The sequence below is a fragment of the Peromyscus maniculatus genome, chromosome 4 (assembly GCF_049852395.1).
Source record: "Peromyscus maniculatus bairdii isolate BWxNUB_F1_BW_parent chromosome 4, HU_Pman_BW_mat_3.1, whole genome shotgun sequence".
NCBI classification, from domain to species: Eukaryota; Metazoa; Chordata; class Mammalia; order Rodentia; family Cricetidae; genus Peromyscus; species Peromyscus maniculatus.
Window position 1 is genome coordinate 130,038,176 of NC_134855.1, and position 14,339 is coordinate 130,052,514.

The window sequence follows — 14,339 nt, forward strand, 5'->3', positions numbered from 1 at the left end:
TAAGCTATCTTGCCAGCCCATATTTATTTAAGATTTACTTATTTGATATGTATAAATGTTTTGCATGGTACCCTCAGAGATCAGGAGAGGAGATCAAATCCCCTGAAACTAGAGTTACAAATGGTCGTGAGCCACCATGTGGGTGCTGGGAACTGAAGCTGGGTCCTCTGTAAGAAGTGCTCTTAACCACTAATTCATCTCTCTAGCTTCTTTTTAATTTTTTTATTTTTTGGTATTTTGGGGATAGATTCTCATTCACTAAGGATGACCTTGAACTCCTGATCCTCCTGCCTTTACCTCCCAGGTGTTGGGATTTGATATTACAGGCATGTGCCACCAGCTCCACTTCATTTTTTTTTTTTCTTTTGAGATAGTTTCTATAAGTTAAACAGGCTAGCTTTGAATTCACTCTGTGACCCAAGCAGGCCCAAAATTTGTGAACCTCCTGCCTCAGGAGGTTCCCAAATAGCTAGGTATAGGCATACATTACCATACCTGGTGGAATTAGGCCTTACTGGTTTGTTGTTGCTTGCTTGCTTATTTTTGTGGCGAGCTTTCACTTTATAGACCAGGCTTGCCAGTCCCCTTCCTGAGCCTCCTAAGTCCTGGGATTACATTTGTAGACCCCTGTAACCGGCCAGGCCTCCTGAAGGAACCGTGTTTATTGTTGGTTAGAGCAAGGGCCTCACGTAGGCAGCAGGGGATGAGGAAAAGTATTAACATCTGCCTTATTCTTTACTCTGCCTATGACCTCTAATGTCCTTATTAGTTAGCAGAGTGTGGGTAAACATGGAACCTCTGGTTCTGTAGGCACAGTTTTCCTGTCCCAACTGCTTACTCCCAAATAACTGACACAGAGACTTATATATTAATTATAAATGCTTGGCCAAGAGATCAGGCTTGTTACTAGCTAACTCTTACATTTAAATTAACCCACATTTCTTATCTACACTTTGCTACGTGGCTTGGTACCTTCTCTTAGCACGACATGCCCATCTTGCTTCTCCTGAGTCTGCTGATGATTCTCTGACTCTGCCCTTCTTCCTCCCAGCATCCTCAGTTTGATTGCCCCACCTGTACTTTTCATCTGGCTGTCGGCCAATCAGTGTTTTATTAAACAAATTGAAGTGACAAGTCTTTACAATGTACAAAAGGATTCTTCCTCAGCAGGTTCACTATTTCTGATGTGGTTGCAAGCTTTATTAAATGTCAGGTCTTGTCCTGAAGGACAGTTGAGAGATCAAACATACATATTTGGAATCCACTTGTAGACAAAGAGGCTTGATAAGAAAGGGCTGCTACCAGGTATAGTTGAACTGTAATAGTTGTAGATCATTTGTTGAGTTCAGTGCCAATATTGGACCAGCTAGTATGAAGCAAGAATATATACAAGTCAGTTACTGAAGGGAAAGTAGTGTGCTTTTGGAAACAAACATATTTAAATCTCAATACAAACTAGCCATGTGTACTGTGCCATTAGATCAGGAATAGGAATAGTGGGAGATTTGAAATAATACTTGAAAAAAGCTTAATAATAATAATTCTTTTTCAGCTGGGTGGTGGTGTCGGCGGCAGCGCCACACGCCTTTAATCCCAGCACTCAGTAGGCAGAGGCAGGAGGATCTCTGTGGAGCCAGCCTGGTCTACAGAGTGAGTTCCAGGACAGGCTCCAAAGCTACACAGAGAAACTCTGTCTTGAAAAAAAACAAAAAAATAATAATAATAATTCTGTTTCTTTTTAATGCTTATTGAGACAGAATCTTATGCAACCCATGCTAGCTTTGAACTATGTAATTGAGGATGACCTTGAACTTCAATCCACTTTACCTCCTGAATGCTAAGAATATAGGTGTGTACCATGTCTGTTTACATGGTTCTGGGGTTTGAACCCAGGGCCACGTGTATGCTAGGTCAGCACTCTATCAGTTGAGTCATATCCCCAAATCCTATTTGCTACACACATAGTTTTAATTGGCCCAGATTTGTTGTTTATGTAACATTTGAAATATCTCTTACTTGTAATACTTCTGCTGGTAATAAGAGTTGTCTGTCTCTTTATTTCTCTTTTCGTGTGTGTGTGTGTGTGTGTGTGTGTGTGTGTTTTGCTTCTCTTCCTTTCTTCAATAAGCTTTCTGTAAATTGCCCAGGATGACTTTGAATGCAGATCTTCCTGTGTTCACCTGCCAAGTGCTGGACTTATAAGCATGTTCCACCATGCCTGGCAAAAATAGAGCTTTACAAGTTGAATTTGATATTTTGAAATCATTGTCACTTTGTTTTTACCCACAGAAATCAAGATGACTACCAGCTTGTTCGAAAATTAGGCAGGGGCAAATACAGTGAAGTGTTTGAAGCCATCAACATCACAAATAATGAAAAAGTTGTTGTTAAAATTCTCAAGGTGAGTACAAGAGGAGAAATAATGTCAAACTTATTTGGAATGTGGCATCTATCCATACAGATGCCTTTTTATACATGTCACTTGAAAGATTTTTTCCCCCCAGTAATTTAGTCTGCCTATTACATTCTCTGAAGTCAACAGAACACCCAATACTAGCTTACCAGATCAGACCTAAAGCAAGAGAAGAGATGGTTAGAATGTGGCCGAAGAGGCTCCTCTTCCCCCAAGTCTTACCTAATATCCATTTCAGTTCGTTTTATGCTTTTTTTTTTTTTTTAAATAAGCGAATCATTACCTTTGCTTTGTAAGAATAAGGAAGGAAGCAGGTGCACCTAATGTGGTATCACCATCTCCATTCAGCTATGTGAATGGTAAGGAGTAAGACAAGCCTGGAAGCACATGCTTCATCAGAAAAAGGAATGGTCTAGGCATGTGACTCAGTGGTAGAATGCTTGCTTAAAGTGGATCAGGCCTTGGGTTTGATTCCTAGTGCTACAAGAAATGGAGAAAGAAACAATAACAGCTGGGAACATTACTCAGTAAAGTGTTGGCTGTGCAAGTCTGAGGACCTGGGTTCAGATCCCTAGTAACCACCTAAAAAGCCAGAGATGGCTGTGTGTGCCTGTAATTCCAGTACTGGAAATTGAGAGGCTTGAGTATGTCTGGGACTTTCTGGCCAGGCAGGCTAATCACTCAGTAAGCTTCAGATTTAATGAGAGAGATAAAAAGACCCTGTCTCAAAGTATAAGGTAGAACACTAGCAAGATGGTCCAATAGGTAAAGGTGCATGCTGCCAAAATTGACAACCTGTTTAGTCTCTAGAACCCACATGGTTCAACTCTCCCTGTGTTGTGCTTTGAACTTAATTAAAAGTAAATCAAGGTTATATAACATTTGTAACAAATGTAGTGGAGAAGCAATTGAAGAGATGCCCAGTATTGACACACATGTATCCATGCACATGCACCCACGCACACCCTCCCCAACAAAAGAAAAGGAGGTGGTTGTTTCTTAGCTACAGCTGACTAGTGCCATGTAGCAGTGCAAGTCTAGTGTCTCTTATGCTTTCTTTTGCAAAGAGAATTTAGGAAACAATATTTACATAATCTGATACTTTAAATGTTAACTCTAGAAGACTGGAGAGATGACTCAGTGGTTGAGGGCACTGACTGCTCTCCAGAGAATCTGATACCCTCTTATCACCTCTGAGGAGATCAGGAATACACGTGGTACACAGACGTACATGCAATCAAAACACCCATACACATAACATTTTAAAAATAAATAAACTTTTGCTTAAGGTTTTTGAAATATTACATAAGTCAGATTTAGCCAGTGGGTTGTCAATATGCAACTTCTATTGATTAATGCACTGCCTGCTGTGTTATATTACACTGGGGACTCAGCTCATCGTTCCTTGCCACAGAAGTGTCTGTTGCTACTGAGAAGCAGAAATTCCCAAACACTTTTCATTTGTAGCATTTTTCTTGTCTCACAAATTTTGGTAGACCAGGCTGGCCTCGAACTCACAGAGATCCAACTGCCTCTTCCTCCTGAGTGCTGGGATTAAAGGCATGTGCCACGACCGCCCGGCATCTCACAATTTTTTTAACTGGAGTCCACAGGCAAAACAAAAGCACACACACACCTAAAAACACAAAAACTGTTAGTTCTAGCTATTAGCTGTTTTAAAAGAAATTGCATTCCTTTAAAGTATATTCAAGATGCAAAGCCACCTATGAATTTGAAGCCACCTGGGCTATAGGGAGACTGCAGGAAGGAATGAGAAAGATTTCCCCCCTTATTATAATGCATTAAAAGCTTTATTTTAACATTATTTACTTATTTTGTGGATCTTTGGGGGTCAGAAGACAACTTGGAAGAGTTGATTTTTGCTTTCCGTCATATGGACTTAGGATGACTCTCAGAGGATCAGCACAGCAGTGGTAGTGGCAAGTGCCGTTAAAGGCTGGGTGGCCCCATTAAAAGATTTTTTGTTTAAAAAGATCTACTGTGTTGCCATTTTAACTGGTGGCTTACAAGGTTTTAAAGTGTGACATACTGCAATTAAATTGAAACTAAATAATAATTCTGTGGATATCTGGTCTTTGGAGTAGATACTTTTAAGTATCTGCAGAGTACCTGATAGTGCTGGGAGTTCTGAGAAGTCTTGTACATTTCCTTTCTTCAGGAAGCTCATATAGAAGCCGTTTGTGTTACAGTAGCTGTGAGATGTACTCAGAAATACGTGTGTGTGCTAATATACTTTTACCATTTCAGCCAGTAAAAAAGAAGAAAATTAAGCGTGAAATAAAGATTTTGGAGAATTTGAGAGGCGGCCCCAACATTATCACACTTGCAGACATTGTAAAAGACCCTGTGGTGAGTATAGTAGCTGTTAGCAAGGCGAGCAGGGCTCAGGGTGTTGGACCCCCAGTACAACTTAGTTGTTCTGTTTTCACTACCCCACCATTAAAGATTGCTTTAAATGTTCTAAATAGGTTAGATGTTTAACCAGCTTAGGTCCTGCTATGAAAGAAGAAACTTAAAACATACGAATACATTTTACACACACACACACAAAGTCTGTTATTCTAGCCTAGGAGATTGATAACACTAAAAACCAAATGTATAAATCCAATCTGCAAACCTAGGCCCAGAGCCGGTGGGTAATAGAAATATTGTTGGGTCCCCTAGAGCCTTGGGAGATTTCTTCAAAATCCTTCCAAAAATAACCTAAGTGTGCTAATGATCAGAGTGGACACGTTTTCTTACTACTGCAGCAAAGACTGCCACATTTCCCACACAAAGGCCACAAGCTGAAAACTAAAGCTGCCAGGGACAGTACTAATATCTTTTCTTTTTCTTCCCTTAGTCACGAACGCCCGCCTTGGTTTTTGAACATGTAAACAACACAGACTTCAAGGTATCATCCATAAGAAACCATTTCAAACTACTAGATTTTTGTATTATACATAGTCTTTTGGGCATGACAGTATAAAAAGAGCCTGCTTTTTGCTTGTTTTAAAAAGAGTGTGTTGCCCCTAGATTGATCAGTGCTACAAATAGTACTCTTGTTTTCCATGTCTGGATAGTTACGTTTGTGTTTGTTTAGTGCTCTTTGAACAACTAGTGAGTGCATTTACATTTTACCACATTTATCATTGATTGAACAGTTTCTACTGGTGTCCAGACTAGTTATGGTGACAGTACATGTTGACTTTAGGCAGCAAAGGTCAAGAAAGAATAAATTGTTTCTATATTAGTAGGGACTACATGCAAATTCCTTCAGATCTTAGGAACTTTAGGCTATTACTCTGTTTCCTTATTCTCATTCTGTTGGATATTGAACCCAGGTCTTGAGAGTTTAAAGTGCCTGGTAATTCATCTATCATTGAGCTGTACTCCCCTGGGGTATGGATCATAAAAGATAATGAGAAAAGGTCATGTAAGATTTTACTATAACACAAACATGTACAATACATATCTCTGAATACAGATTCTCGAGTGGCCTACTTATTCAAACAGTTCTCTATTCTGATATAACTGAAGAATGTAGTGCTTTCCTCAAGTGCACATTTAATAGTGTTTGACTTGCCTTTGTGTAAGTCCAGTATCAGGAATGTTACTATCACTAAACAGATGGTTTAATTTGCTTGAAAAAAGAAAAGAAAAACTATTTTAGAATCAGAATGATAAACTCAAACTGTCAGAGATTGCCACTCACCATTTAAAAGTAATTAGATGTAATAATTTGCAGCCTTTTGAGAAACTGGAAAAGTTATATTGCAGATGTTTGCAGAGTGTATGGTTACCAGAGACTGGAATGGTTCTGTTCAATTGGCTTAGCAAATCTTTTTTCACATTTTTATACCCACTGGTGATGATAGTACCAAGTGTGCAGGCACAAGAAGGGGCATTTCACTACTATGGAGGTTGTCTACCAAAATGCCTTTGAAGAGAGTGAGAAGGCAAACAAAAAAGAAAACCCTAGGTTGTAAAAGTGTATCAGTGCATGTCGTGTCAATCATGTATAAGTAGGTTCCAACATTCCATTATAGCTTCAATATGTGTTAGGTTATTCTTTACCTTTTCATGTAGAGGTGAAGACTCCAAGAGTCACTTGAAAGTGAATTTTTGGTGGAGAGGTAGAGAACATTTGAAAAACAAATCTTAATGAGCCAGTTCTTAGTTGAAATTACTCTTAATTAGGATGAGAAAATTGTCATCTTAGCATTGCTTTATAGCTTAAATAATTTCATTTTTCTTTAACAGCAATTGTACCAGACATTAACAGACTATGACATTCGATTTTACATGTATGAAATTCTAAAAGTAAGTAACTGTAAATTGGTCTTTGCTTTGTCAAAAAGTTTTATTTGATGGTAGAAGAACCAGGGGATTATCTTTGTAATGTGTACTCAAATCAGGGAGCTTCAGCAGTAGTTGTAAACTGTGTTTAGTATTAGACCCTTGGGTAAAGTCTTGGTAATGAAATGGGGTGCAATAGAACTTATAATTAGAACATGTGGGTTTTATGCAACAGGGACTCTTAAGCAAGGCTGGCCTACAACTTACAAGACAGTCCAGTCCAGGGTGGTCTCTCTTGACGATCTTCCTGCTCTAGCCTCCCACATTCTGGGACTCACAGTTAGGACCCACTGCGCCCAACTTTGGAATGCCTTTTTTTTTTTTTTTTTTCAGTTTTTATTCTGTGATGCATGCCAAACAGGTACTTTACCAATTAGCTGTATCCCCAGCCCTAGAATGCCTTAAAGAAAACTGGGAGTGAAAATGACAGTGTGAAAACAACTCTTTTTTTTTTTTTTTTTTTTTTTTTTAAATGCACTGGCTGCTGATATACTTTATTTTACTTAGGATTCAACAAATGATGCTGGCCTGGAGGTGCAGGCCTTCCTGTAATCCCAGTATGAGGACTGCCCCATGTTCGAGGCCAGCCTGGGCTACAGAGTGAGACTATCAAGAAACAAACAAGATTAAAAAAAAGATTATTGAACTCTGCCTCAGAGGGTTATTGTTCTAAAGACTGTTAATTTCTTCTTGTAGATTGCTGACTACTAGTGGACTTTGATTTCTAAAGTGAGATCACAAATTATCTTGCCACTCAGTAGTTACAAAGTCAGCTTTATAAGGAAAGACCTGCTTAGAGTTGGCTAAAGTTTCTTATTAATCATAGGTTAATATCATGCCAGCTGTTTTAGATTTAAAAGTATCAAAAGAAAGGTAGGCATGTTTGTACATGCTGTTGATCCCAGCACTTGGGAGGCAGAGGCAAGCAGAACTCTATGGTTTTGAGGCCAGTCTGGTCTATAGAGTGAGTTTTAGGCCAGCCAGAGTTACATAGTGAAACACTGTTTCTCCTCTCCCTCCCCCCCAAAAAAATAGCATCAAAAGATTATACCTGCAGAGACATCTGATCTTCCATTGGCTCAAGTGGAAAGCAGGACTTAAAGCTGTAGATATATTTGCCCAGTCCTGCAAACTAGAATCCCAGGTTGTCCTTCAGGAAAAACAAGAACTTAGCTAATGGCATTGGTTGACTAAAGGCCAGGATTGACAAACTCAAAGGTGTGTTGCTCCATTCACTTTAACTTAAACTTACGAACTATATTCAGATTCATATACTAGATGACCTAGGTCAGGAGTTGACAAATTTCTTTATAGAGCTGAAGTCTTTGTCCTGCTGTTCAACTCTGCTGTTATTGCAAGAGAATAGCCATGGATGATACGTACACACATAGGCATAGTTGTGTGCAGATAAAACACTCATACAAACAGGCAGTTGGTGATTCACACTCCCGCCTCTCAGCTCCTGAAGAAATTACTGTTCTTTAAATAGTGTTGGTAGGCTAATTTTCTTCTGAGGGGAATGTGTTCATAGAAATAATTTAGGTTTTGGGTACGAAGTTGTGCAGTTGCTGTACGCTTTGATTCTTTCTGAAGAGAAAGGATGCTGAAATGAAGAACAGCATATACCTATCATCCCAGCACTCAGGAGGCTGAGGCAGGCATGTTGACAGATGTTTAAGAGTAGCCTGGGCTACAACATTAGCAAGACCCTGCCTTTCAAAGAGAGAGATGAGATGATTTTGTAGCTTGACTATTAGATCTCTGAGTGTATTTGACTATGAGAACCAGGACTTGAAGAATAGCTGAGAGTGACTGTCCTAATCCTGATCCTCTAGATTGTTGTGAGGCTAGAAGAAAAACAACTTAAAACAATGACTCATGTAAGAAATTTTTCTTTCTTGCAGGCCCTGGATTATTGTCACAGCATGGGGATTATGCACAGAGATGTGAAACCCCATAATGTCATGATTGATCATGAGCACAGAAAGGTAAAGTCATAGTCAAACTTCTTTTATAAATAGGATGGAGTTAGCAGTCCATTTTGAACACTTTATCTCTATTGTCTATCTTAGGCTTTAGTACCTGTTAGATACTTGATAAATACTTGGCAGTTGATTGAAATAAGTAAGCCTCCATGCCCAGTTTATGTGATACTGGGTGTTGAACTGCATGCTACACAAGCAGTCTACCAAATGTGTGTATGTTCAAATATGTGTTTCAACCTTGGATTTTCTTCCTTTGGAGTCATCTTTGGCATTTGTTTGCTTGTTTGTTTGTTTTGGGTTTTTTTTTTTTTTTTTTTTGAGACAGGATTTTTTATTTTTTTATTTTTTTTTTTTTTTTTGGTTTTTCGAGACAGGGTTTCTCTGTGTAGCTTTGCGCCTTTCCTGGAGCTCACTTGGTAGCCCAGGCTGGCCTCGAACTCACAGCGATCCGCCTGGCTCTGCCTCCCGAGTGCTGGGATTAAAGGCGTGCGCCACCACCGCCCGGCTGGATTTTTTATTTTTTTATTTATTTATTTTTTGGTTTTTCGAGACAGGGTTTCTCTGTGTAGCTTTGCGCCTTTCCTGGATCTCGCTCTGTAGACCAGGCTGGCCTCGAACTCACAAAGATCCGCCTGCCTCTGCCTCCCGAGTGCTGAGATTAAAGGAGTGCACCACCACCACCACCACCACCACCACCGCCCGACTAGAGACAGGATTTCTTATTGGCACCTAGGGCTCGCTAATTTGGTAGCTGGTCAGTGAGCTGCATAGGTCGTTCCACCTGCCATTACTTCCCCAATGCTGTGATTACACATTTGTGCTGCCTTGCCTGGTGTTGTTTTTGTGTATGTGTGCTGAGGTTAAAACTCAGGTTTATATCCTTTTATGGCAAGCACTTTGACTGAGCTATCTTCTCATTCCTGACATTAAGATTTTAAATTGCCCAAATCCACCTCTTACACAGTGATGACTGTTGTAGTCTTAGGGAATTTAGGTGCCTAGTTAATACATTTCCCAACACATTCCTTGTAATAGGTTCTTTGACGCTGGAGGTATATGAATGAACAAAGCAGACAAAAATGCTTATCTCTAATAGATAAATGTATTTCAGTCAAGTGTGGTAGCTAAAGCCATCACGCAAGCAGTCTCAATACTTTGGAGTCTGGACCAGGAGATTGTTTTGAGTTCAAGGCCAGCTTAGGTCTATATAGTGAGACCCTGTTTCAGAGAGGTTTTGGAAAGGGAAAGAAGGATGGAGGGATCAGGGAGTATGCAATGACAGATTATAGAAGATACTTTAGTTTTAGATAAGGGATATGTTGTAATTAGTTAGAGTTTCTGTTGCTGTGATTAAAAACCATGACCAAAAACAAGTGTTTATTTAGGGTTAGTTCCACAGCACAGTCCATCACTAAGGGAACCTGGAGGACAGGAGCTGAGGTAGAGGCCGTGGAGGAATGGTGCTTATTGGCCTTGCTCGGTCATGGCTTGCTCAGCCTGCTACCTACCATTAAGATAGTGCAACACAGGCTTGCCTGCCTGCCAGTCTGGTTGGGGCATTTTCTCAATTGAGGTTTCTTCTTCCCAAAATACTCTAGCTTGTGTCAAGTTAAACTGAAACAAGCCAGCACAGTGTAGAAGAATGTACTATATGGTTCCATTGGAAAAGTGACAGCTTTGAGAGTACTGGAGTAGACACAGCAATACAATGTAAGAAATAAGTATATTTCAAGAAGAAAAAGAATTTCTCTCCCTGAGTAAGCTATATTCTAGAACAGACACCAGCATAATATCCTCTAATTTGATTCAGTTGTAGCATTGACTACCTAGATATCATATCAGATTCCTAAGGCTTCCCCTTCTTCCCTTTCAAATGCTGGCTACAAGCCCCAGGTTGTTTTATCTGCACTTTGGAACAGTTGGTTATTACTTTTTTACACAAATCCTTCTCTGGTTCAATTTGCTAGAACATTTCAGAATTACGTGAGTAGATTTACTGATTTGTTCAAATGATATTACAAATGACAACAGATGAAGAGACGCTGAGGGCAAGGTTTGTGGGGAGTTGTGCAGAGCTTCCATGCCGTCTCCCAGCACACTGCCTTCCAGGAACTGCCACATAACTGTCCAGAAACTCCTAGAGCTCTACCCTGTGGTTTTTTATTGTAATAAGTGTGATGAAGTGTGAACAGCTAAGTAGAATGTAGTGGGCTCGGTGGGAAACAAGCAAGACTGGTCTTTTCACATTCTTCCCAGACGTGATACAAGACCCATTTGGAAAGGGTATCTTCATATATGATCTGCCAAAACACGTTTTCATACAAGTTTCTGTGATCCAGGGTAGGAAAGAGAAACTTAGTTTCTATTGCTTACCTTCAGGAGAAAGGAATGGGCAAAATGAATACACAAGGGAGAATTTGCTCTCTGAGGCCTACACTGTGCCAGAACTCAGGCTAGGAATGGAGCTTAGTACCTAGGAAGCTCTAGGATCAAAGACCAGCACACAAAAAAAAATGGCAAAACTGTACCAAAAAGTATGTTTATCATTTTAGAAACTTAGAAAATACAGGTATTGTGGAAATTAGACAGAAACCATGGATGAAAAACAATGTGTGTGCATTCAGATCGTAACATCACAATGTGGCATGCTAGGACAGCAGCATGTGTAGAGCTGAGATAGAAAGAGAAGGAAATGAAGTCGGGGAAGAGAATCTTCACATCCTGTGGTGTTCGCAGACCTCTTCTCTGAAGATGGCGAACAGGGTCTGGGCAGAGTGCTGACATGTTATAGCAGAATAGCTAAAATGAAAAAGCAGCGATTTTGCAAAGTTCTGACAAGTGTCAGAGTGAATACTTTGAAGATGCTGTAATTATATGTGACACGTTGGAGTTTGTTTTGTTTTGTTTTTTCTTTCAGCTAAGGCTAATAGACTGGGGCTTAGCTGAATTTTATCATCCTGGCCAAGAATATAATGTCCGAGTTGCTTCCCGATACTTCAAAGGTCCAGAGCTACTTGTAGATTATCAGGTAAGAAGAGAATGGAAAGTACGGTGCTGTTCCTGTGCTTATTTTGTGCAGAATTTGCAGAAATGTCAGTTTGTGCTTTGAGCAAGCCATTTATTATATCCGTAGCTGTCCTTTTTTAGGTAAAGTCTTCTGTAACTTGTTTTGTTTGTGTGTGGTAATGTTAAATTATGGTCCTAAATTTACCAAAGCAAAACCAGAAGATACCCAATAAGAGATCCTCTTGAGCCGGAAGGTATTTTGTGCATAACTTGTAATCCAGCTTTTAGGAGATAGAGGCAGAAGGATGAGTTCAAGGCCAGCCTGGACTACATGAGACACTCTTTTAAACAGAAGGATGAGAAAAAAGTCTGTAGATCTCCTAACTTGAGTCTCAAATGTAAAGAGTGTACACGCACGCACGCACACATCTTCCAGACTTGGTGGTTCACACTGATATCCTTGCACTTGGAAGGCTGAGGCAAGAGAATTGCCACAAGATTGATGTCTGCCTTGAGTTACAATATAAGACCTTGTTCCCAAAATGGAAAAAAGGCAGATGGGAGAGATGGCTCAGAAGTTAAGAGCACTACTCTTGCAGAGGACCTGGGTGCAATTCCTAGCACTCACATGTGGCTCCCAACAATTGGTTAGTCTGTCCTCTGCAAACACTGGTACATAGGCAGTACACACACACACACATATACAGGCAAAACATGCATAAACATACAATTACAACATGACAATACATACACACAGGCAAAACATGCATAATTACAATTACAGGCTTTTAAAGCCTCGAGGTGGTGGCGCACACCTTTAATCCCAGCACTCGGGAGGCAGAGGCAGGCGGATCTCTGTGAGTTCAAGGCCAGCCTGGTCTACAAAGCAAATTAGTTCCAGGATAGCCAAGGTTGTTACACAGTGAAACCCTGTCTCAAAAAAACAAAACAAAGGGGCTGGAGAGATGGCAAGAGCACCAGCTGCTCTTCCAGAGGTCCTGAGTTCAATTCCCGGCAGCCACATGGTGGCTCACAACCATCTATAATGGGATCTGGTGCCCTCTTCTGGCCCGCAAGCATGCATGTAAGCAGAACACTGTATACATAATAAATAAATAGATAGATAGATAAATAGATAAATAAATAAATCTTTAAAACAAAACAAAAATCTTTTTTTTTTAAATATATGTGTGTGTATGTATAGATATATATTAAATTTATTTAATTTTATGTTTATGAGTGCTTTGCTCGATTGTAAATCTTGAATATCACATTTGTGCCTGGTACCTGTGGAGGTCAGAAGGGGGCATTGGATTCCCTGAAACTAGTTTTAGAGGTCTTTTTGTGAGCAGCTATGGGGGTACTTGGGCTCTAACTTGGCCCCCTGGAAGAGTAGTCAGTGCTCTTAACCACTGAGCTGTTTCTCCAGCCCCAAAATAAGTTTTTGTTTTGTTTTTGGTTTTTTTTTTTTTCAAATGGGAAAAAAAGATTTACCCAGTATTTTAGAATTCCTTAGGAGACACTTTCCATACCTATCCTTTCTGAGGTTCTGAGCTGTTGTCAGATGCCTTAAAGTTTCAGGCTGTACCCTAAAAGTTCCATCTCTAGAATTCTAAAGAATGTAACCTTGCCAGTCATGGTAGCGTGTAATGGTATGTGCTTTTTAATCCCAGAACTCAAGAGGCAGAGGCAGGCAGCTCCCTTTGAGTTCAAGTACAGTAAGAAAGGCATAGTGAGTTCTGGGACAGCCAGGGCTGTGCAGTGGTGCCATTTCAAAGAGGTAACGAGGTTGGGTAGGCCTTCTCTCTTAAGGGGATCCTTGGATTTCTTCACATAGTAAAAATTGCAGGTTTTCTTATGCAAGTGAAGAAAGCAGTTCAGAGTAGTATTACAATTTGTTTTAAAACTGAGTTGAGGAAGCGAGATGACTCAGAAGTTAAGAGTACATGTTGTTCTTGTAGGAGACCCAAGTTAGGTTCTCATAGCCACCTATAGCTCCAGCTCTAGGAAATCCAGTGCCCTTGATTGAGAGGTGGGTAATTTCACTCGTGCGCATACTCCACTCACCCTGTACCCTGTACACAAATACACATAATTAAAAATAAGTCTTTGGGGAAACATAAAACTGGGTTGAAAGAAGGGTTGACAATGTAGCCTAATACATTGGTTTGATCCCCAGTACTGAAAAAAACAAACAAACAAACCAAGCCAATAACTGGGTGAAAGAAACCATAAAAAGACTGAAAAGGGGTACATGAATGTGTTATTGGTGTTTCACTATGAGTGAAGTAATTTTTAAAATACTTTTTTAAATGTCTGTTTTGTATCTGGAAGTGACAAGCCTGGGAATTGATATGATAACAATGCTTTCTTTAATGCAGATGTATGATTATAGTTTGGATATGTGGAGTTTGGGTTGTATGCTGGCAAGTATGATCTTCCGGAAGGAGCCATTTTTCCATGGACATGACAATTATGATCAGGTAATAACTTGTTACTCCCATTAAGAAATTTACTGACCTAGTATAAAGATGGCTAGATCTGCAAACTTATAAGAAACTTCAGTGGATCTGGGT

At 39.9% G+C, this 14,339-nt stretch overlaps 1 protein-coding gene across 1 annotated transcript in view; it reads left to right on the forward strand.

Moving 5' to 3' along the window:
- The window catches only part of Csnk2a1 (casein kinase 2 alpha 1), a 41,948-nt gene that overhangs the window by 21,638 nt on the left and 5,971 nt on the right, over positions 1 to 14,339 (forward strand). Inside the window, 7 exon segments of the mRNA XM_006985503.4 lie at positions 2,290 to 2,401; positions 4,682 to 4,783; positions 5,277 to 5,327; positions 6,677 to 6,736; positions 8,677 to 8,760; positions 11,675 to 11,785; positions 14,145 to 14,246. Coding sequence (XP_006985565.2) covers positions 2,290 to 2,401; positions 4,682 to 4,783; positions 5,277 to 5,327; positions 6,677 to 6,736; positions 8,677 to 8,760; positions 11,675 to 11,785; positions 14,145 to 14,246 — 622 coding nt within the window.